Below are 21,608 nucleotides of genomic sequence, written 5' to 3'. Positions count from 1 at the left end.
ACAGAGCTACGCATGCGGCTGATTAGGCAGGAGCAGCAACTTCTCGAACAAAGCCCGAGTAGCAAATAACTTCACGTCACTCGGATCTTGGATATGTCTAGATATGTAGATTCTGAGTAGTCCCGAAGACTGCAGTACCGATCGTAAAGATCAAGGTCGCGTGCACCTTTGACATCGCGGACTCCGCACCGCCACACGTTCCCCGTGAACGCCACAACGGCCCCGCTGCAGGGCACAAAATACTCGACACGGGCGCAGGCATAAATCTCCACCAAACACAGTCATTCCACCAAACATCAACTCCAGAGAATCAACTCACTGGAACAAAATGTCGACTCAAGCAATTACCAACATCGATATCCAAGGCAAGCTGCCCAAAGTCGCCTCTGGAAAAGTGCGCGATCTATACGCAATCGACGATGACACACTGTTGTTCGTCGCCAGCGACCGTATATCAGCCTACGACGTGATCATGGAGAATGTAGATAAAACACTCACCAACATTCAAGAGACTTGATTAACAAAAAACCCCAGGGCATCCCCGGAAAAGGCGCCCTCCTAACCGCCATGTCAATCTACTGGTTCCACTATCTCCCCACCAAAGTCCCCGGCCTAAAAACCCATTTCCTCTCCCAGGACCTCCCCCCCGCAATCCAGGACCAAAGTTACCTCAAGGACCGCAGCATGCAAGTCCGCCGTCTGCGCATCCTCCCCATTGAGTCCATAGTCCGCGGCTACATCACCGGATCGGGTTGGTCCGAGTACACCAAATCCGGAACCGTCAACGGGATCAGCATGCCCAAGGGACTAATCGAAGGCCAGAAGCTACCAGAACCACTGTGGACACCGAGTACCAAGGCGGAAGTAGGCGGTAAAGATGAGAATATTAGTCCCGAGGAAGCTAGACGCCTGATTGGCGATGACAAGACTGCGAAGCGTGTTGAGGAGCTTTCACTGGCCATCTACAGTGCTGCTGCAGACCGCGCAGAGGAGGTTGGTATTGTCCTCGCTGACACCAAATTTGAGTTTGGCGTTGATGGTATGGGTGAGGTGGTGCTTGTTGACGAGGTTTTGACGCCGGATAGCTCGAGGTTTTGGCCAAAAGAGTCGTGGGAGAAGAATCTAGGAAAGGCGCAACCTAGCTACGATAAGCAGTTCTTGAGGGATTGGCTAACAAGTAACGGGTTGAAGGGCAAGGAGGGCGTCGCAGTGCCGGCGGATATTGTGGAGAAGACTGCGGCGAAGTACAAGGAGGCTTGTGAGAAGCTTACAGGGAAGAGTGCGTAAGGGTGTGACGAGAAGTAGAGCACATGATGTGCGGGTTATGAACCATATGCAGCTATGGCAATGCCAGGCTTGAAGATAAGACAAAGTCACATACCATCAAAGTCACTTCAAGCATGCATTGCATCGAGAAGCAATCATCAAAATATTTCTTCATTCAGTTGATCTATACACCTCATTTCAGCCCTCTCAGCAACACGTTCAGGCTATACACAAACCCCGCATATCGCATTTCCGTTCTTAACGCCATGCCGTGTATGTCCCACAGCAATGCAAATTCCAAATAATACCCTATGTGATCCCATAACGCTATATGCAAATAAATCCTTTCCACTAGAAACTCCGGTGTAATGCAATGTCATGAGCAGATCATAGCAGTAACCCGGGAAAACGCCTTGCTTCATGCTTTGGAACCGAAAAAGAAGCTGACGTGGGACCCAATAACATATGAGATAAAGAGCGGAAGAGAATACAATATACGAAACGAAGGTGGTCCACCGAGTTGGTGGATATGAATGTAAAGTAGAAGTGATATGGTGCATGCGGACTCACACCTTTCGCGCACCAAAGAGGCTCAAGTTGATTGCAGTCTCGTTGCCGTTCGGGTTGCCAGAAGATTCAGCTAGAATCTCCCACCTTGGTTGTACGAACGGATAGTGTCGTATCTCCCTATCTTGCCTGACCTGCAGCTTGCCCGGCGCCTGCGCACCCGTCTGGCCTTGGCTACTCGTTTGGCCCTGACTTGTTGCAGAAGTCGGACGCTGTGAGTAGACGGGGGAGGGTTGCATGGCGCGCTGTTGCATTTGTTGCATCTGCTGCATTTGTGACATTTGCTGGAGTGGAGAAGGAGAGGCCTGGCCCGACGGTGTTCGTTGAAGCTGAGCGGGCAGCATCTTGTTCTGCGGATGCTGATGGTATTGCTGTTGCTGTGCGCGCATCTGCTGGGCTTGTTGAGCTGCCTGCATTTGCTGCTGTCTTTGTTGTTGTTGCTGATGGAAGTAGCGTTGTTGCGGGGTTGCAGAACTACTGGTAGGTATCTGTGGGCTCTGATATGGAGATGGCTGATTCTGAAGCGGTGTTGGCGTTGGTGGTTGCGACGACGCTTGAGTCAGAGGGATGTTGACCGGTTTGGCCAGGACAAGCCAGCCATCGACTGGCGCTGTAACTCCCAGAATGAAGACACAGCGTGCATCGCTTGCAAGCCTAGCACCTTCCAATCGAGTAACGTGGAACCGAACGTCGTCCGAGATATAGTCAGAAAGGAACACTGTAACATCGAAGACATGCTCAGTGATTGTAGGATATAGTTCCAGAGATGGATGCATGAGAAGAGCAGCCATGGCACTCATCATAGCGGTCTGGTGTGGATGGGTCGCGTCGCTCAGCATGGCTGAAGCATGGGATACCACTAGACGAAGAAGGGCGTTTAACCAAGCGTATACCTCTAGAACCGAGAGTCTGTCGTCTTCAAGAGCCTGGCTTATGCCTTTGAATCTCTCGATTAAGGCTTGAAGCAGAGCAGTCTGTTCTGTGGTCTCCGGACGCTTACTGGAAGTCAGGTCAATGACTGTGAGATACTTTTGCACTACTGCCGGCGAGACCTTTTCAGTCTCTTCTGCTTTGACGGTAGGTGACATGCATAAAAAGGCAGAGGCATCTATGATCTCCCGTTCGGCATGTTGTCGAATCTGGTCGGTGAGAGCAGCATCCAAGCTTGCGAGAAGCTCTAATCCTGAAGGTTGATCCTCTTCGACCGCTGTCTTGATGGCACTCAGAAGAGACGCGGAGAGTGCCTCACCGGAGCCTCCCAGCGAGGCTGCACTAGATGAGAACAGCTGCTCAATGGCCGCTTGGCAGATTGGTAACGATAACTCGCTAGCAAGTGCGAAGACTGCGAGTACCTGCTGTTCGGGGCTCTTTTCCGGCAACCTCAGCTGACCTTTAGGGTCAAGGAGGCTGTCTAATGACGGCTTGAAGTAATGACCTGAGGCCTCTTTGTGCAGTTTGAACAAGCATCCCGGGTCGCTAACGATGCGATGCTTTAGGACATATAGCATAGGCTTACTGCGCAGAAAGTCTGAGAGTTGCGCTTGGGCCTTCTGAGAAGGGATCATTGCGCCAAGTCCAATCACCTCACCAATGCATCGCGTAAAGCGGCCTTCGGCTTCTAGGCAGAGCTTTCGCTGCTCCAGGCGATACCGATATGCATCTTGTGGCGAGCAAGACTGAACCAATGCATCAGATGGCAAAGTAATCAGCATGCCCTTGAGAGCGCTCTGGAAACCACCTTCAGAAGGATTTGTCTTGAACTTTGCGATACAAGCTCGAAGAGTATCCAGAAAAGATGCCAAAGGAATACAGCCAGAACCAACAAGAGTGGGTAAGGCTACCCGCAGCGTGTCAGTCCTTTGGGCCATTAAGCTCAAGATCAGCCATTCGTTTACGACCATATCGAAGGTCGGCTCGTCGAAGCAACGCAGCCGATGGAACCAGGCATGATGGCTGTTCAATTGAAACGAACCCTTGGCTAGATGTTCCTCTAGATTGCTAACAATCTTGCGGAGTACTCGTCCCATCATTTGCTGATCCATACTGGTACCACTTGAAAGAATGCGTTCAATCTCGTCATCGGAAGAGGATCCTGTTTGCATGACCTCACCCATGTTGTCGGAGGCTGGTGAACAGGCCACAAGTGAGTTCCGCTGGTTCAGTTGACTCAGGTCATAGTTGAGAAGCTGTGGGAGTTGGCCATCAGCATGCGCCGTACGAGCTAGGCTGGCAAGACTGAGCAGTAGTTCACGGTCAGGAAGTCGAACCGTCCGCAGGGCAGCATATCTTGTTGCGATTCTAGCGAACAAGGGGTCAAAAGCACCTATAGCACGAAAGGCTTTGACGTGGTAGTTGATCGTATCCGCAGCAGAGGCGAGAACACTAGGATCCAAAGATGTAGTTGCCACGCCGACAATGTCCGCAAGTATAGCAAGGTCTCCAAAGCGCTCAAGGTAGGATCTTACAATGTGAAAGTCCCATGGCGTCAATAAAGATACCGCAGCGGTTTCTTCGACAGACGAGTCCTTGGTAGGTATGCTATATAATGTAAGCGGGGCCGTGATCATCCTACTGGAGCAACTTACTGCGCGCTGACCTCAGCATACTGAGCGACGTGTTGACGTAACCAGATGCCCAACTCAAGCTTTACTGTCGAACTAAGCTTGTCTAGCTCTACGTCATTGGGCTTAGTTGTAGTGCTGTAGATGCCGAACAAGGCAGGCAATGTCTGGGATATCATGTGCTCGGCGTAGCCAAGAGCTCGTTGTTCCAGTTCGGCCGAATGCATGGTTCCACGTAGGAGTGTACTTCGTAACGTACGGATTTGGTCTGGTAGCCCACTGAGGGGTATTTCAGTGACCAAGCGCAACGGCCAGGAATGCGGCGAAGACAGATCCGTGCTGTACCCAGTAGACCCCGTAGCGATGAGCCACTGAAGATAGCGTCCGGTAGCGAAAGTCTTTGAGCGAACCAGCTCAGCAACGATTCTGAAGAGAATGCTCGGGTCGCCGGTCGCAACCCAGGTCACGTCACGAAGATGCGAGACGATTCCGTCGTACACGTCTGCGCCAAGATGGTTCCATCTGCGGAGTAGTCGAGTCGCCAGATAGATCCTATGTGTCCCTTCTCGGTAACACGTGCATGCCCACTGAAGAAGGATGCCGATCAACCGTGGAGCGTCGGCGACAATTTTCATGCAATCACAGGACAGGTCCTCGATGCGCACTGGCTTGTTGTAGTCTATAGAGTCCAGTATCCGGTAGACGCGGCCAGCCGGTGTCTGCGAGGCGGAGGGAACTTTCTTTGGAGATTGCAAGAGCCTGGTGTTCCTCAGCTCGAGCCTCCGCACCGCTTGCGTAACATGTGCATGGTTTTTCCGCTCGGCGAGTTTCCGCAGAAGGGGGCTATATCTAGCCCACGCAGTTGGAAGCAGCAGACAAGCAGGTCGTGTCGCGAGTAGTCGGACGACGGTGTTCTCTAGATACTGTAAGACGGCCAAGTAAGGCCTCAGATCCTCAAGTAGATAGATCTTGTCAAGCTGATTGAGCAGTGACTCGGCAAGGCGCTTGCCGCGGCGTCGACAACAGGTTACGGCTGTCCAGTAGTGCGAGATGGATACAACCAGCAACCAGATAAACAGACGTTCGGAAGGGCATGTATCCAGGCCATTGACTATCCAATCCAGGAAGTGGTCGTCGTCGAGAAGGTGCTCTTTGTAGAGATGGGTCGCAAGCTGGAGGGCATACGTGATCCGGGGTTTCCAGTCACCCTGTCCAATACTGCCAATGACACCGTCTATGAACTGCTCGACCGAACTGGTCCAGCCTCTTCCCCATGTCACAGTGCCAGCCTGGCCCTTTCTCTTGTGAGCACGCAGCTCGTTGATACCCACACACTTGGCCAGCCACAAGGCCCTCGGGAGAGGGATGTTCTTGTTGAGACATTGTTCCAGCAACACTTTGCCTGTGAGCCCGTGGGGTATGGTGCGGCTGAGCCTGCGGAGGCCCGTTGTTGGGTTCGCCAAGTCGTGCAGCCATTGCTCGCGGGTCGAGTCTCTCAACGTCAGTCGCGGCGGAGGCTTGAAGGTATTCGGGGTTTGGAGGCGACCGGTCTGCTGTCTCTTCTCTAGTACGGCGACGAACAGGGTCGACAGGGTGCTGAGCCCTGACTTGTTCTTGAGGTTGTTGATGAGGGAGGGGCGGGCGGTGTTGGACTCGTTCATGATCTGCGGCTTGTTACTCACGCCTGCCTTGACTAGCGCCTCTGACAGGTTGTCCTCGGGGTTGTTGCCGGTCCAGGGAAACAGATCGGCGGCCTTCCCACCGGGAAAATGGACGGGTGGGACCACGACTTCAGGCCCACCGGGTTTGGGCGCATCTTTGACTCCTGTACCACCAGGCAGTATGCGGCGCTGGAGCGAAGCGTCTCTCAGGTGCAGGGAGCCAGGGCGTGGGGGTTGGGGCAGGTTCGCCGTCGGCTGATACGGGAAGGAGTGTAGGGGCAGCTCGATGCCATGATTTGGGGGGATGGTGGTGTAGAATAGCGGCGGACGCCCCCTTGGGGGAGGTCTCGCAGCATCGTGGGCAGCATTGTGTATGGGTGGGCGCTCGTCCTCTAGGGCCGGATCGATGCAGTCCGGCTGAAGGAGCGTATGGGCAGGCTTCGAGGGCCGGCGCTGCACCTGGGACCGAGGAGGCAGGGCGCTGCCACGATTCTGTAGAGATTCGTGAATCCCCGGGCCAGGTCGAGAAGTCATCGCACACACAGCGACTTCATCGTTGTATCAGGCGCATGCAGTTGTTGGGCCAAGGGAGCGAGCGAGGGCTGGGCGAGGTCAGGAGGCGCCGATGTTGGGGCGGCGGCATGTGCGAGCAACACACTCTCGATGGGGACAGGAGGGACTGATGTGTTGCTCGGGTGAGGGCAATGGGGACGGACGCAGAGAGATTGACGTGAGGTCTGAGGTTATCGTGGATTGCGAACAGCGGAGACGATCACCCGGTAATACGACAGAGCGACATGGGTTCCACACTAAGACGGGGCCAACGACATCCCGGCCGGTACCAGAGCCAGACAGCCGCCGCTCACGCCTCACGCTGCAACAAGATCACTCCATCCATCTCCACTCCGCCAGCCTACGGTAGATATCTCGGCCACCGAAAACACACCGCCCGACCACCAGCTCCACGATGGCTTCCAAGAAGGACATGCGCCGCGCCGACCTGAGTACGTGATGCCGCGGAACTTCTCCCGGACGCAGCCTCTCCGTCATAGGGGTTCTGACGGTTTAACATTCCAATGCCATTGATCACGTGTCTAACGCGCTTTCACCTGCAGTCGTGCCCTACGCCGAGCCAGAGAAGGGCAAGGATGACAACGACATGGCGAGCACGCTCTCGAGCACGCTGCCCATGGCTGCTGTAAGTGCCGCTCTCTATCCAACCCCATGTTACACGGCTGATATCGAGTCCCAGATCTTCACGCGAAACAAGTAGGCAATACCCAGATACGCGCGCAGGTGTGCCCAATATCCATGACTGACATCACGCGTGCTGCACAGGATGATCGGCTGGTGAGTTTCCTCATTTTTGTGCCACGTTCCCTATTGACTCGATGCAGGGTTGCTGTAGTATTCGCTATCCAGTCGTGGCTCGCTGAGACACCCGACCAGAAGAAGACGTCAACAACTCCCGCCTACTTCCAGGTTGGCATGTCCAGTATGTATCGCCGCTGCCTCACACTTGATCATCAAACTAACCAAGATCCAGTCATGTCGCTTCTAGTTGTAAGTTTGGCCCCTGGACATGACTCTGGCTGGTCCTTCGTATTGACGCGGTACTACAGAGTTACTCGTCCATGTTCCTTCCGCCCCCGCCTGTCAGATCTGGCCAAGCATCTGGAACGGAAGCGTTCCCTGCTGCTCCGCCGTCGTAGGTTGCCGTGCGAGAAGTTCAAGTGTAGCTGGTATTCAGGTAGTCACTGTACCGTGTAATTGTATAATTCGACATGTTCACCTAGCAAGCGACGATAGCTGTCGGCTAGCTCGTAGTACCCATATCACTTGCTCACCCCATGTGTCACCATTTCACCATCGTCCTCTCTCATTCGCGCCTTCCGCTCGCCATACCAATTAGCCTTTGGACGGTAAGCACCACCCAGTACCCTTTGCTGCGCACTGACCACGGCGGGGCTCGCCTTCCTCTCCCGCCGCATTCCCCACCTCTTTCTCTCAGCCTGCTCGACCCTACAAACACTCACTTGCAGCCTCCCGACTTGTGCATCACCACGACCAAACCACCCAAACTCATTCTCAGCTCAACCAGTCCCGCTACCCACAGCATCCACATCCCAACAACCCCCCACCTACACGCGCGCTCACCGACTGTCGTATGTCCATCGAGAACCTCAAGTCCTTCGGTAAGACGTCACACTCGAAGCGCATGCGAGGCAGCTACTGACGACGTGTTTGCAGACCCGTTCGCGGAAGCGGATGAAGATACCGGCCAGGTCAAGCAGACTCAGCAGGACTACATTCATATTCGTATCCAACGTACGTCTCTCACCGCCCTTGCACACTGATGCAAAGTCCTCACCACGCACCCAACCCACTTGCGCACCTCCCAACATGTCCCCAGACGCTCACGCAGGTCATGCGATATTCTTTAAAAATACCACGGCTAACACACCACAGAGCGCAATGGCCGCAAGACACTGACGACCGTCCAAGGTCTCCCCAAGAAGTTTGACCAGAAGAAGATCCTCAAAGTGATCAAAAAGAAGTTTGCCTGCAATGGCACCATCGTAAGCGACGCCGAGATGGGCGAAGTCGTCCAGCTCCAGGGCGATCAGCGCAAAGACGTCCAGGACTTCTTGACCGACAAGAAGGAGGGACTTGGTCTCGATGTTAAGACGATCAAGGTGAGTCACAGCATCATGTGAATTTTGTATCGAAACACAAACTAACCATGATTCAGGTCCACGGTTTCTAGTCTTCTATGGCTGTTACCTTGTGCCCCCTCGATATGCCGGCCTCCTTCGCCTGCGGCGCGGCTAAAGCGGCACAGCTTTTCGTAAGCTTGCGTCATACGCCCTTGTACCAGTATGAAGAGAAGGACGGAGTTCGAGGTCGAATCGAGCATATGCGCGACAGTGAAATGCTGGGCACTGAATGATTGTGTGTACCTGGGTTATCGTTTTTGCTACTGGCAAGTAGAGCTCAAATGACATGATTATCTTCCTCTATGCGCCATCTTTCCCGAGTGGATCCTTTTGCTACATGGCATTCCACGTGATGTCAGGCTCGGAACAATTTGCATATTTGAAGATTTGAAGCTTTGAAGCTGCGTCTCCAAAGCATGTATAGTTACACCTAAAGTTCCTAGAGCACGCCCACATGCCCTCATCATGTCCATCATATGTACAAATATGGTTACAAAGTCCCTCCATCTTTTTTCTCTCGCCCACCCTCTCCTTCAGTCGTCTAAACTACGCAGTCTCAATCTGTGTATTCAACATCTTGGACCAATACCTCTCATCCCTCGCAATCACACTGGGCGTCGACTCCTCGGTGAAACCCCAAACCTTCCACTCCTCCTCTGACCCCCTAATAACCCTCTTCTGCAACACAAGGTACTCCACTACCGTCTTGGGCACTCCGTTATCAGGGAACTCATCACCGCTCTTGACAATCTGGTTCTCAGTTTCGCCCTCATCCTCTAGTTTCTGACTCCGTTGACGTGCCTTTTCAGCTCGCTGGCGTGCGGCATCTGGGACCCAAGGGAGATGAGGTGCGGTGCGTGTCGACGAAGACTTTGTAGATTTAGACAGAGAAGAAGTGGATCGTTCGAGTGATTGAACGGATGCGATTCGCACAACGACTTGTCTGTATGCCGAGTCTGGTTGTTCTTCACCCAAGGGCGCGCAGCGGTGCGAGACTACACGTAGGGATTTGAATTTGTGGAGGTGCCAGGACATCTGGACTCTGCTGCCACGGGTGGCAATTCGTTGTCTGAGCTTCTTGACGAGGGGGGATAGGCAGATTTGCTCCAGAGGGGTGACATTGCCTCTGTTGAATATGTTAGTCCCGTCATGTTTGGGGATTATCTTGGGGCTAGAAGAATAGTAAGGACACGTACTTGGCGAAGTCTTTTTGGATTTGCTCGTAGTATCTCTTTGCTAGGGTTTTGTATTGGCTATTGTTGAAGAGATCGACGGGTAGGTATTGTGACCAGCCGGATTTTTGGATACAGGCGCGGTAGTAGTATCGTCTGGGTATTTATGTTAGCTCTCAATATCAAAGTTTCCGTACAGTTCTTCATTTGAGCCTGAACCTGCTGCCCCTCTCTTCCCTTTGCTCAGACTCTCACTCTAGCTTCAACCCGTAGAAAGTCCAACTTACGAATAAAGAGCCGTTCCCTTGTGCTTGACAATATTCCAGTAATAGCCCATAATCCCCCTAATCCCATCTGCCTCTTTCATCAAATCCCTAAATGGCGCCCTCACAATGGTATTCTGCAGAAGCCCAATATCCTCTGCCATAGCATCTGCATCTCGTTGCGCACGCTCAAAGTTGACTTTCGGTGAAGGCGCAATTTGGGATTCGGCAGCGGCTCTTGTTTGCGCCTTGTCCTGACCGAGTTGCCGGCGCTTTGCTGGGCGTGAGGGGGTGCTGGAGAAGGTGCGGCGGGAAGATGGGTGGGTTATGGTGGGTTGGGCGGAGCGGACGAGGGTTTGGTGGCGCAGGAAGAGGCATTGTCGTTGGAGCGCTGGCATTCGTATACTTCGGAGTGGTATTGGTGAAGACATTGCGGGCGGGGGTTTATGCTCGGGGCGAGCGTTGGGCGTTTGTGATGAGGATGTTCAATATGTCAAAGTCAATGTTCGGGCGGGAAGTTCGCGCTAGTGAGGTACATGGTACCATTGGCCTACAGTGGTGCTTTCTACACCTACACACTCACAAGAGGTCAGTTCGCAATAAGAAAAATCAGATAAAATGCGAAAATTACAGTCGGAGAGGTTAGAGAGTATATTCTTTCAGCGAAGAGCTGTACACGCTTGCTACTGGTCTCAAACTTCCATCGCGAACCGTTTCCACAGATTTCATGTCGTCGTATATTCTCCCATGTTTCCAACATTATACAAGTACATGCTCAATCAGAGCTGAGTGGTGATACAAGACGCCGTATATGCGTCGCAAGGCCCCAACTTTTCATAACGCCGTTTCTATGCATCAAATCCTGTACTCATCTACACCTGTATGCAAAAACCGTTGACTCATCACATGTTACTGCTCTCTCCGAGGAACTTTAGCACACCTTCGTATGTACCGAACATGATGGCGGCGCTGGGTACCACGCGGAACATGTGAGGAACCAGACCGCCGTAAAGCGCCGCCATGCCCTCTTCTTTCCAGATCAGTCGGAAACATTGAACGAGGCCAGTGTATTTCTGTCGACCATCTTCCATGGGTGCTTGCCTTAGGCGTGTTCGAACGACCTCGTGTGGATAAGTGATTAGTGCAGCCACAAATTTGGCTGATCCGGCAGCAGTCAGCTTGCCGGTCCATGCCACAGTCTGGTCCCATACGGTTGGCGGTTTCCCGCTAGCGATGACGCGCTCTTCTCTCCGTGCCAGCGATAGCTTCATCTGCTCGTACAGCACCCATTGCAACGTGCTCTCAGTAACACCCAAGTAACTGGCAGTCAGTCCACGGTATAAACCGCGAACACCCTCTTTCCGTATAGTTTGCATGGTGCAGTCGAATGCATTCTTGTACTGCCGCCCGCGGCCATCCGAATGTGTATTCTTGTCCAATTGCAACCTCGTCTTGACAAGCCAAATGGGGTTGGTGGCGGTCCCAGTCACGATACCAGCAGCGGCCGCACTGCAGAGATGCACCCATGCTGCCTCCTGACCATTGTTGAAGTGTGTACTGATCAACCGCTTTCCGTTGCCGTATGCGAAGAAGTTGATTGCGCGTGCAGGGACTACCCCAATAAGATTTGGTCCCAGTCCTTTGAACAGTGCCCGCCATCCCTCTGTCTTTGGAACCTGCCATAATATCTCTCCAGTTTCTCGGATATGCAGCAGCGAGCTGCGACCGAAGGACATGGTTTCGATTGGGGGCAGGCCACGGGCGGTGCGCATTGCGGCGAGATGCTGTTGGTAGAACGTAGATTGCAGACGGGTCTTCAAGACATCAAGCGGGGCTGTTAAAGTCGCCGAGGCCATGCCACCAAGGCTTTTCAATTGTCAGTTTCTGAGGTCATAATCTAGTCTCGACTGTAATCTTACCCTCCGGCGACAAAATGTGCCCATGACTTTCCAGACTTGAGGTCCTGTTGCGCTACCGGTGCGCCATCTGGCTGTTTTGGAGGAGTGACTTCGCCCAACTCTCGCGACGACGGTGGGAGGGGTTGCAGCGGTTGGGTTGTGTCGTCTCGAATACGTCGAGGTGTAGAGGCTTCTTGCAGTGTCATCGAGGCAGAAAAGGCGCGTGGCGAGATGTGTGAACGTGGGTTGAGGGAGGCACACGCAAAGGGACGAGTTGGAGTGTCGGGAACGTCGGGTTATTATTGTATCATTGGAGGAGTTTGTTTGGTGAGTTAGAGGCGGTGGTGGGATGTATTTGCACATGCAGCAGTCCCCAGATTTTTGGTATGGTCAACGAAAGCGGCTAGCCTCTGATGAGACTACCGCGGCGTCATTTGCCCAGGTGCATTGCGTTGTGAGCTCATCGAAGTCCGACTGCCATTGCGCCCGCAGCTTTCACAGCCTATCCTCTGGATATTACAAACCCTTCACGCCAACATGCGACCAACATCAGCTTGCCTTGCGCCTGGCTTTTTAAAGAGGAGCCTGGACGAATTCAAGCGCCTTTCCAACTTCGGTGAGCTCTGCAGTTGCATGTGCTGGATGCGCCGCCACTAATCTCCGCAGCACTCAAGCTTGAAGGCCTAAGATCACCGTCCAAGCCCTTCCCTCTAATCCACTTCAACCAGCCTGAAGACCTGGAACGATGCAAGCGCATGAGCGACAAAGACATCGGCGGCTACTCCACCGCAAACTTCGACTACCATCCTGTCACCCAAACTGAACCCCCACACGTCCGCTTCCACGGTACCATATCCACACAACTGCCACACAACCAACCACACATTCAAAGAACAGGCTATGCGGGATGGAGGACACTTGATCGAGGCTCAACCATCTTCGGCAAATCACTATGGGATGTGAGCATGTACAACTTCCTCGCAATCCAGTTCAAGTCGGACGGTCGCAAGTACTTTGTAAATGTGCAGACCGAGTCGATCGTGCCTACAGATATTCACCAGCATTTGCTGCACTCCAAGACACCTGGCGAATGGGAGACAATCTTGATCAAGTGGAACGAGTTTGTGCGGACGAACCATGGGCAGGTTGTAGAGCCACAGAGGGAGATGTTGACACAGAAGGTAAGAACAGTGGGTATCTCGTTGATAGATCGGATACCAGGGCCGTACGATCTGAGCATCAGCAAGATATGGGCAACCAATGCAACGAGCGAGGACGAGTTTCTGAACGGCGCTCCAGTGCCGCGCCTACAGTCTAGCACAGATGATCTCAAGAACGTCGCGAGGAAAGACTCTGGATTTGGTGAGGCGCCTCGGGAGACGATTACATAGATGTACATATTCATGTCAATTCGAAACTACTTACTCTTTTGCCTTTTCTTTAGTATACTTCTGCGCCATAATTCTACACAAAGTAATCGTTTGGGAATATTAGCCCAAACAGAGCCGTGAGTTGGGGCTGTCGTCGAGGCGCATGACTTCGCGACAATTACGCGCTGCGCGCCTCGGCTGTCATACCTTCCACACGACCTCCAACAAACACTCCCGTCTTAGACCTCGAAACACTGACAAATAGATCAGCAATCGCCTTGTCTGGTTGCAGTGCAGATGTCGCGCGAACCTACACGATAACAGCTTTCGTGTCGGCCATAAATGCAATAACTAACACCGTCTACGCCCAACGCTTTGTTTTGCTACGAACACTAAGCCCCGAACACCAAAGATGGCTACACCGCGCTACCTCACAGCGCAAAAGATCAGCCTTCTTGTTCTGACTCGCCTCTACTGCAGCTCAAGTCTTCCTTATTCCGCCACGATACCCATACTTTCCTTCATCTTGTCAAACAATTTACCCCCAGCACAGTCCAGCGCTCGTCCACGACGCTCTCACAATTCCAATCAACAAGACACATCTTTCTCAATCGATGCCTTCGAAGATGTGCTTGCGGAACATGCGTCAAATATGCCGGGTAGGACTCTTCTCGATCTCTTCCTCAAGCACATGTGGGAGATGAACTCCTTTGATGCGCTGCACGCTCTGTTCGACAGCATCTTGGATCTAGTTACTCCGCCGCCACCTGGCACACAAGATGAAGAATCACCGGATCGGATCTATCTCTCCAAAACATCGCCGCTCGGAGCGTTCGTTCGTAGGGCCCACCTGGAGTTCACGAGGCTGCAATTTGATGATTCAATGAAACTCTGGTCTTCGTTCATCAGGTACAGGGCTCCAACAGCACAATGGACAAAGAGACTGGCTGGCTTGGCATCAGGTGGAGTGGATATGGTAGTATCTGAGATGGGTCTAAGAGCTGGTGACGATGTGTATGAGATTGCGTACGGGCACCTGGAAGAAGATTACGAGGAAGGAGCAGGCATGAGTCTGAACGATTTAGACAGGATACTGGATTTCCAACTCGACCGACTTCAGAAATTCGGAGATCGTGTTCCTGACGAGATGAAAGGCCAGCTCCGCAATATGGTCAACTCCTCGGGCACAGTACATCGACAAGCGCATCTGGTGCAGTTCTTCGATGCCTGGAAAGCTGGAGACTACACGTCTGCGTTTGACAATCTGCACCGCTACTACGACTACGCTATGCAGACTCGTGAGAAAATTCACTACCAGTATGCTCTCTTGCATATGGCTATCCTACAGGCCGACTTTGGCTGTTTTGGCGAAGCGATCGCTGCCATCAACGAGACGATTGCTACAGCACGAGAGAATCAGGACATGACTTGTCTGAGCTTTAGTCTTAGCTGGTTGAATCACATGGCAAAGGCCTACCCTAAACAGATGAAGGGCGTTGGTTACATGAGCATGCTAGGAACCGAAAGGGATGCGTTGACCTTTCTGAAAGCGAAAGCTAAGGAGGCCAAAATGTATAATCTGCTCAGTGCAACTCTACTGAACGAGGCAAAGCTGTCCCTTATGACGGTACGTGGTTCTAGTCCGAACGTAGGGATTATTAGAGCTAATGTGTCTACAGGGCGACTCTATACCCCGAGCATTGGAACACATTTACCAATCCTCACACCTTAACATCAAAGAGAACGTCAACAGCTACGGCAGCCAGATGCTGCTAACAGCGACTCTTTATCAGCGACTCGGCGTTCCACATCTTGCCAACATCCATTGCGAACTACTTCTTGACTGCTATTCACACTCCTGTCCAACCGAAGAATGCCTCCGTGCCATCGGCCGCCGGGCTTTCGTTATAAGTCAGAGCGGCCGCTATGACGAGGCTATCAAGATGCTCGAAGCTATTGACCCCTCAGTGTACAAGTCGCTCAAGTTTCATCAATTCCTGGTACTTTGTATCGGCCTTATTAAGCTCAGGAGAGCTATCCGAAGGTATCTTTGTACCCACAAAACAAATACTCTTTGAACTAGCCATACTGATATAGTGATACAGATCTGACTGGCCAACCGCCACCCACCTGCTCGAAACTCTCAAACCTACGGCCACGCCTTCTACTCCGCCTCTTGATCCGGAACTCTCCTTTGTTCAACACGACACCTATATTGACTACCTCATCTCTACATCGCAATTTCCTCTCGCCTACCAATGCATTTCCTCGCTTGCTAAATCTCTCAAAGAAGACAACGCAGATGTTCAGCAGCGCGTTTCCGTACTTCTCATGCAAGCAGAGTTGTGGTGGAAAGTAGGTAAATCAGAAAGGGGCTTCAGCGTTGCGCTCAAGGCGGCGAGTGTGAGTTTTAGGGCACGCCTTGCAAGTTCGCTGTGGACCGCAGTGGGGTGTCTGGGTGTGATATTGAATTCGTTGGGAGAATGTCGAGAAGCGAGGAGACTGATCGAGGGTGTATTACCACAGGTATGTTGATTTCGCTCATGCTCACTCAACATGAAACTGCTCATACTGACGTCTACGACAGGCTCTGGAAGGCGCAGACACCGTGCTTACGGGTACTCTCTACTCGCATCTAGCAGACTCGTACATGGGTCTTGCCAATCCCAACGCAACGCAATCATCAATTTCCAACGCCGCGTCCCCGTGCCCTTCGACACCCAAAACAGGCGAGCAAGCATCAAATCGTTCCCGTTCTGCCAACATTGCCAAAGCAGAACTCTACATCGATCGGGCGAGGGAGTGCTTCAAGAATGCGGCGTATCTGGACGGAGAGTGCGAGCAGTTGATGAAGAAGGCGATTATTGCGAAATTGAGGGGCGACGAAAAGGTTGCAGAGGAGTGGGCTATGAGACACAATACTGTTTGGGACGAGGGCTATGGATCGCAAGAGGTGTGAGATTGCTACCAGCGTGTCATATGTCACGAGTGAAGATGCAGACACAAAGAAAATGTATTGCTGGTCTACTCTCAGCTTGCGCTCGTTGTACTATATACACATTTAACCCCACACTTGGTCCAAATGCTGGCTCGGATGGTTCCTGATATCAATGTTTGGAAGCGTGCTGTAGAAGCGCTTACTCGTCCTTCTTGTGGTAGTTGACCTTGTCGTTCCAGAAGAGGGTCTATTAGGTTGTCAGTAAATCGATGCAGTCATCCCGTGTCATGGGTGTCGTACCTTGTCACCGTCTCCCCAGAAGTAGTTCTTGGTACGGATGTTCTGGTATGCGTACTCGGGCCTCTCCGAGCGGGGGTTCTCGTGCTCCTCGTGGGCTACGTGCTCCCAGTGAGCATCCCACCTAACCTTGGCGTTGACACTGGCGACGATGATGCAGGGGATGGCAACGCTATCATAGAATTAGCATAGTTGCTCGCTTCATCAATTCCTCCTTCCAGGAGATGGTTCCAATGGCACGGCTATCTCGCATATTCCCCTTGGTCCACAATCCTCCCTCTTTCCCATGTGACCCCCCTCCAAATCCATATCCGCGTCAAGTAACTGGGTACTTACTAGAGCGACAGCTTGCGCCAGAACTCGCCAGACTCAGCAGCGTGCTGAGCAATGTGGGCACGCTCGCGGTTGAACTCGTTGTCCTCGGATCCGGCAAATTGCTTGGGGCTCTCGGAGCTGTAGTTGCGGCGGCCGGCGCGGGCAGGGGCGCGGGCAAGTGCCTGGCGGGGCGCGGCGCGGGCGAAGGATCGAGCGGCGAACATGGCGATGTTTGTTCGGCGTGGTAGAGTGGAGATGGGGTGCAATTGGTGTTGGCGTGAGGTGTGACGGAGGGAGCTCGAATTGACGAAACAGAGGCTTGGCGGATGGGCTGATGCGGAGATTCCCGCTTGCTGTTAGCGTGCGTGAGCTCGGCTGCCGGGTAATGTGACGTCGTGTCTGTCGCGTGAAGTCGCGTTTCTGCGTCCCGATGCAAGTCGGTATGAGTTGAGATGGTGAGGTCATGATGGTCTTCGTTTACACTCGCTATCGCCGTCCGTAACAGCACAACACCATGGTTCGCATCACCACCTGGAATGTCAACGGCATTCGCAACCCGTTTGGCTACAAGCCATGGAGTACGAACCGGACATTCAACGCCATGTTCGATATCCTCGAGGCGGACATTGTCATCATGCAAGAGCTGAAGATTCAGCGCAAGGATCTGACAGATGATATGGTGCTTGTGCCTGGCTGGGATTGCTACTTCAGTCTGCCAAAGCACAAAAAGGGTACTTGCCCATACTACGCAATGCTTGCTCTGCGATCTCCTACTAACGTGAGTGAGGTTACTCGGGCGTTGGTATCTACACCCGTCAGTCTGTGTGTGCGCCCATACGTGCCGAAGAAGGCGTTCTAGGCGCCCTCTGCCCTCCCGGCTCGACGACATCGTACCGCGACCTCCCCGAATCTGCCAGCATCGGCGGCTACCTCAGCCCATCTCAAGTCGCCAGTCTCCCTCCCGATCTCGAACCTGACAGTCTCGATTCAGAAGGACGATGTTTGGTGCTCGAGTTTCCAGCCTTCGTCCTCTTCGGCGTCTACAGTCCAGCGAACAGCAACGGCCTGCGTGACGGCTTCCGAACCGGCTTCCTTACAGCGCTGGAGACACGGATACGGAACTTGACTAACATGGGCAAAAATGTGATACTCACGGGCGATCTCAACGTCTCTAGGGATCTGATCGATACGGCCAGGGCACAGGACAATATGCTGGCAGAAGGAATGACGCATGATGAGTACTTGAGCACGCCGAATCGCCGAATTTTCAATCAGCTGTTGCTGAATGGAGTGGTGCCGGGCCAAAGGGACAAAGGGCGAGAAGAGCCAGTACTATACGACCTGTGTCGAGAGTTCCACCCAGACCGCGAAGGCATGTTCACACACTGGGAGCAGAAGATCAACGCTAGGCCAGGCAATTTTGGGTCACGTATCGATTTCATACTGTGCAGTATTGCCATCAAGGACTGGTTCAAAGAGGCGAACATTCAGGAAGGACTCATGGGGTCGGATCATTGCCCAGTGTACGCTGTCACAAAAGACGTAGTGCCAATATCACAGGGATCGACAACGGAGGAGAACAAGGTTGAAGAAATGGTACATATTTTGGATTTGATGAATCCAGCTAGCATGTTCAAAGACGGTGTACGGCAACGAGAGTACGACGCAGTCAAGGATGTTCCACCGCTCAGCGGAAAGCTACTAGCAGAGTTTACCAAAAGGAGAAGCATCCGAGATATGTTCAGTAAGAAGCCCGCTCTACCAAAATCTGCGCCAACACCAACGCCAAAGGTAATTGAGAAGGAAACTACGACAAAGGCAGATGTTGCGTCTACCCCTAGTAAGATCATCAACGATTCTGATAAAGACCTCGAATTGGCAATCGCGGCCTCTTTGGCAGACATGCCCTCAGCAGTTGATGGCAACCCTACATCAAGCCAGAGCCCGCTCAAGTCGGCTGAGAAGCGACGCGCTTCAGCATCCGCATCTCCCAACAAATCAGTCAAGAGGGGCAAAACCAACGCCCTGACCACTGCACCCAAAGCGTCAAAGGGCCAACAGTCACTGAAGGGCTTCTTTCAAACCCGAACTAAACCTGCAGATGAAGATCCTGTCAAGGACTCAGCACCACCCGCCTCACCGTCTACAACCAGCGATGCGCCTAGCCAATCCATTACAGACATGTCTGTTCCCCAATCGTCCATACCTTCCGACTCCTTCGACGCTGATCCGCGCGCCTCTCAGGAAGCATCAAAGGAAGGTTGGACAAAGCTCTTCTCTAAAAAACCGATACCGCGGTGCGAACACGGTGAACCCTGCATGTCGATGACGACAAAGAAACCTGGTATGAATTGCGGAAGACAGTTTTGGATGTGCCCTAGGCCGATCGGACCGACGGGACACAGGGAGGTGGGCACGCAGTGGCGGTGTGGGACGTTCATTTGGTGTAGCGACTGGAAGGGTAGCTGAGATGGAGGATACTCCACGAATGATGGAATATAAATATCCTACGCCGGAAACACGGTGGCTTGCGGTTCGCAAGGACTCTTTATAAGATGGCGATACAGGCATCACAAGGGTACTCACGAAGACTGAAGATCACCGCGGGAAGCGCAGACGGAGCAGAATATGCATCCAGGCATACGAAATCGCCTATAGGAACCAGAGATAGATATAATCGTCGCGCCGAGGGCAAGTAGAACAAAGGTGGAAGTTAGAAGGTAGTTCCTATCATGTTGTACTAATAAATCATACCCGAATGCGGGAGGAACAGCTTCGTTTACGGGCTGTCAGGACTATTTGATATGGAATCACCAGTCAGAAGTCATGTGATATATTCTCGCCAAGGCAACCTCCCTCTCAGCTGCGGCTGAAAGGATTTAATTTCTCCTTGCCATACTCATTCAATAAACAGTATCGGCTCTTTGGTATACCGTCCCAAGCCGATCATAATGTCCCAAAAAGACCAGTCTAGTACATATCGGCCCTTGGATCACTCGCGCCAGCAAATTCGACTCCTCGCATTTAACGCCGATCTGAATCTAAGATTTGAGGTATTCGATCTTGCGAATTGTCCCCCATACGTCGCGTTGAGCTACACATGGGGACTTCCAACCAACGACTACCACATCGAGCTGAATGGCTGCGTACACAACGTGCGATACAACCTTGTCACAGCTTTAGTTGCAATATATGGCCATGTGAAGCGAGGCCAACCATGGAGCTACTTTTGGATCGATGCTTTGTGTATAAATCAAGAGGATTTACTGGAAAAGAACGAGCAAGTTGCGATGATGAGCGACATCTACAAATCCGCCGAACATGTTCTAGTCTGGCTGGGAAACGATGCTGATGGAATCTTGAAGCGCTTTGCACGAGAAGCGTTGACAATCGACTCGCGTGGACTCTACGATAGAGTCGCCTTTCACGAAACTGAACTGTATCCGCTACTCAACAACGTCTACTGGACACGGATGTGGACGATCCAGGAGTATGAACTAGCGCAAAACATCATCTTCACGTCGAAGACTGAGTTGGCAACCGTGCCGAGCCTTCTAAACATGTTCCGAAATGTACGCTTCCACATCGACACCATTCCCAATGATCAACGAATCGAAGGCACCGACTCTGGCAACTTCCACGCGAACCATATGGACATACCCCGTCGCCTGAGCGATAAGCACTTTGGCAAGTACCGCTCCAAAGAAGTCGACCAACCTATCCGATTCAAGCCCAATAGCCTTCCGAACCTAGTTTGGACGAACAACTACAAGGGTTGTCAGGATCCGAGGGATTACGTATACGCCATTCTGAGTCTCGTGGATTGGAGCTTGCATCCTGGATTAGAGCCGCTGAAGGCGGATTATCGCTTGAGTCCGGGAAAGTTATGGGAGCAGGTACAGGCTTACGGCTTGGATAAAGGGCTTTTGCCGTTCAGGCTCAAGAAAGAAATTGAGAAGGAAGGGTATGATGTTGATACGACGCTGAGGATAAAACTGCCCCCGTTTCCGGCGCGTTGAAAGGATCCCTAGATCTGGTGGAAACTTTTAATAGTATCAAAGGCAAAATCTAGAAGCGCCTACCAGTGTTGACGTATTTCTGCGCATACTGTTACTAGGTAGAGCCAAGACGACCTCGACATCTACCTTACTAAGTGCTACGCAGCACCGTCAGAGTTACTCATGAAGATTCCAAGATACAGAAACAGATTATTGGTATCTTTGAACAACATCGTAATTTGTTTGCCAGGCTTGATGCAAAGATACGAAAGTTGTACTTGAATGTCGTTAGGAGTTCGTCCGTCTTGGAGGCATACCCGACCATTACTCCTTGACCACTATACTCGACAACTCGAACTTGGTACTCCATCTTATATACTATCTGAAATGAGTTTGACAGGGCCTCGCAGGTTTCTGATACGAACACGATTGTTAATTTAGTACTCTAGGTCCACTCGCAAGCTCACCTCGCTGACTGCGACATATCCTTACACAAATATACTAGAATAGTTACAGAAACTAATGGAAGTATCGAAACCACCAAAGGAAGATTTGTTGAAAGTCTTGCCACAGTTGATGCGAAGT

The 21,608-nt window shown here is 52.2% G+C and overlaps 9 protein-coding genes across 9 annotated transcripts; 5 read left to right on the top strand and 4 right to left on the bottom strand.

The window, feature by feature from the left end:
• Window positions 1-328: 328 nt before the first annotated feature.
• ALTATR162_LOCUS8450 (uncharacterized protein) lies at window positions 329-1,287 on the top strand (the record flags this gene model as incomplete). Its single annotated transcript, XM_043316080.1, has 2 exons — window positions 329-481; window positions 535-1,287. The coding sequence occupies 2 exons, from the start codon at window positions 329-331 to the stop codon at window positions 1,285-1,287; spliced, it is 906 nt and encodes a 301-aa protein (XP_043172015.1).
• Window positions 1,288-1,832: 545 nt separating this feature from the next.
• ALTATR162_LOCUS8449 (uncharacterized protein) lies at window positions 1,833-6,589 on the bottom strand (the record flags this gene model as incomplete). Its single annotated transcript, XM_043316079.1, has 2 exons — window positions 1,833-4,371; window positions 4,419-6,589. The coding sequence occupies 2 exons, from the start codon at window positions 6,587-6,589 to the stop codon at window positions 1,833-1,835; spliced, it is 4,710 nt and encodes a 1,569-aa protein (XP_043172014.1).
• A 433-nt stretch (window positions 6,590-7,022) lies between these two features.
• Window positions 7,023-8,822, top strand: ALTATR162_LOCUS8448 (uncharacterized protein; the record flags this gene model as incomplete). The annotated part of the gene is made up of 9 exons (XM_043316078.1): window positions 7,023-7,059; window positions 7,171-7,253; window positions 7,308-7,324; window positions 7,453-7,550; window positions 7,602-7,618; window positions 8,157-8,250; window positions 8,306-8,383; window positions 8,525-8,751; window positions 8,808-8,822. The coding sequence occupies 9 exons, from the start codon at window positions 7,023-7,025 to the stop codon at window positions 8,820-8,822; spliced, it is 666 nt and encodes a 221-aa protein (XP_043172013.1).
• Window positions 8,823-9,318: 496 nt separating this feature from the next.
• ALTATR162_LOCUS8447 (uncharacterized protein) lies at window positions 9,319-10,638 on the bottom strand (the record flags this gene model as incomplete). The annotated part of the gene is made up of 3 exons (XM_043316077.1): window positions 9,319-9,898; window positions 9,969-10,100; window positions 10,232-10,638. The coding sequence occupies 3 exons, from the start codon at window positions 10,636-10,638 to the stop codon at window positions 9,319-9,321; spliced, it is 1,119 nt and encodes a 372-aa protein (XP_043172012.1).
• A 471-nt stretch (window positions 10,639-11,109) lies between these two features.
• On the bottom strand, window positions 11,110-12,311 carry ALTATR162_LOCUS8446 (uncharacterized protein; the record flags this gene model as incomplete). Its single annotated transcript, XM_043316076.1, has 2 exons — window positions 11,110-12,073; window positions 12,127-12,311. 2 exons carry the CDS (start codon window positions 12,309-12,311, stop codon window positions 11,110-11,112), a joined length of 1,149 nt encoding a protein of 382 aa, XP_043172011.1.
• Window positions 12,312-12,642: 331 nt separating this feature from the next.
• Window positions 12,643-13,496, top strand: ALTATR162_LOCUS8445 (uncharacterized protein; the record flags this gene model as incomplete). The annotated part of the gene is made up of 2 exons (XM_043316075.1): window positions 12,643-12,721; window positions 12,772-13,496. The coding sequence occupies 2 exons, from the start codon at window positions 12,643-12,645 to the stop codon at window positions 13,494-13,496; spliced, it is 804 nt and encodes a 267-aa protein (XP_043172010.1).
• A 391-nt stretch (window positions 13,497-13,887) lies between these two features.
• On the top strand, window positions 13,888-16,434 carry ALTATR162_LOCUS8444 (uncharacterized protein; the record flags this gene model as incomplete). The annotated part of the gene is made up of 4 exons (XM_043316074.1): window positions 13,888-15,102; window positions 15,155-15,519; window positions 15,581-16,001; window positions 16,063-16,434. 4 exons carry the CDS (start codon window positions 13,888-13,890, stop codon window positions 16,432-16,434), a joined length of 2,373 nt encoding a protein of 790 aa, XP_043172009.1.
• Window positions 16,435-16,612: 178 nt separating this feature from the next.
• ALTATR162_LOCUS8443 (uncharacterized protein) lies at window positions 16,613-17,249 on the bottom strand (the record flags this gene model as incomplete). Its single annotated transcript, XM_043316073.1, has 3 exons — window positions 16,613-16,660; window positions 16,714-16,882; window positions 17,047-17,249. 3 exons carry the CDS (start codon window positions 17,247-17,249, stop codon window positions 16,613-16,615), a joined length of 420 nt encoding a protein of 139 aa, XP_043172008.1.
• Window positions 17,250-17,539: 290 nt separating this feature from the next.
• ALTATR162_LOCUS8442 (uncharacterized protein) lies at window positions 17,540-21,044 on the top strand (the record flags this gene model as incomplete). Its single annotated transcript, XM_043316072.1, has 3 exons — window positions 17,540-17,803; window positions 17,845-19,322; window positions 19,940-21,044. The coding sequence occupies 3 exons, from the start codon at window positions 17,540-17,542 to the stop codon at window positions 21,042-21,044; spliced, it is 2,847 nt and encodes a 948-aa protein (XP_043172007.1).
• Between the last annotated feature and the right edge of the window lie 564 nt (window positions 21,045-21,608).

Source organism: Alternaria atra (genome assembly GCF_907166805.1).
Source record: "Alternaria atra isolate CS162 genome assembly, contig: 29, whole genome shotgun sequence".
NCBI classification, from domain to species: Eukaryota; Fungi; Ascomycota; class Dothideomycetes; order Pleosporales; family Pleosporaceae; genus Alternaria; species Alternaria atra.
The sequence above is the reverse complement of the archived record's forward strand: the minus strand, read 5'-3'. Positions and strand labels throughout refer to the sequence as shown.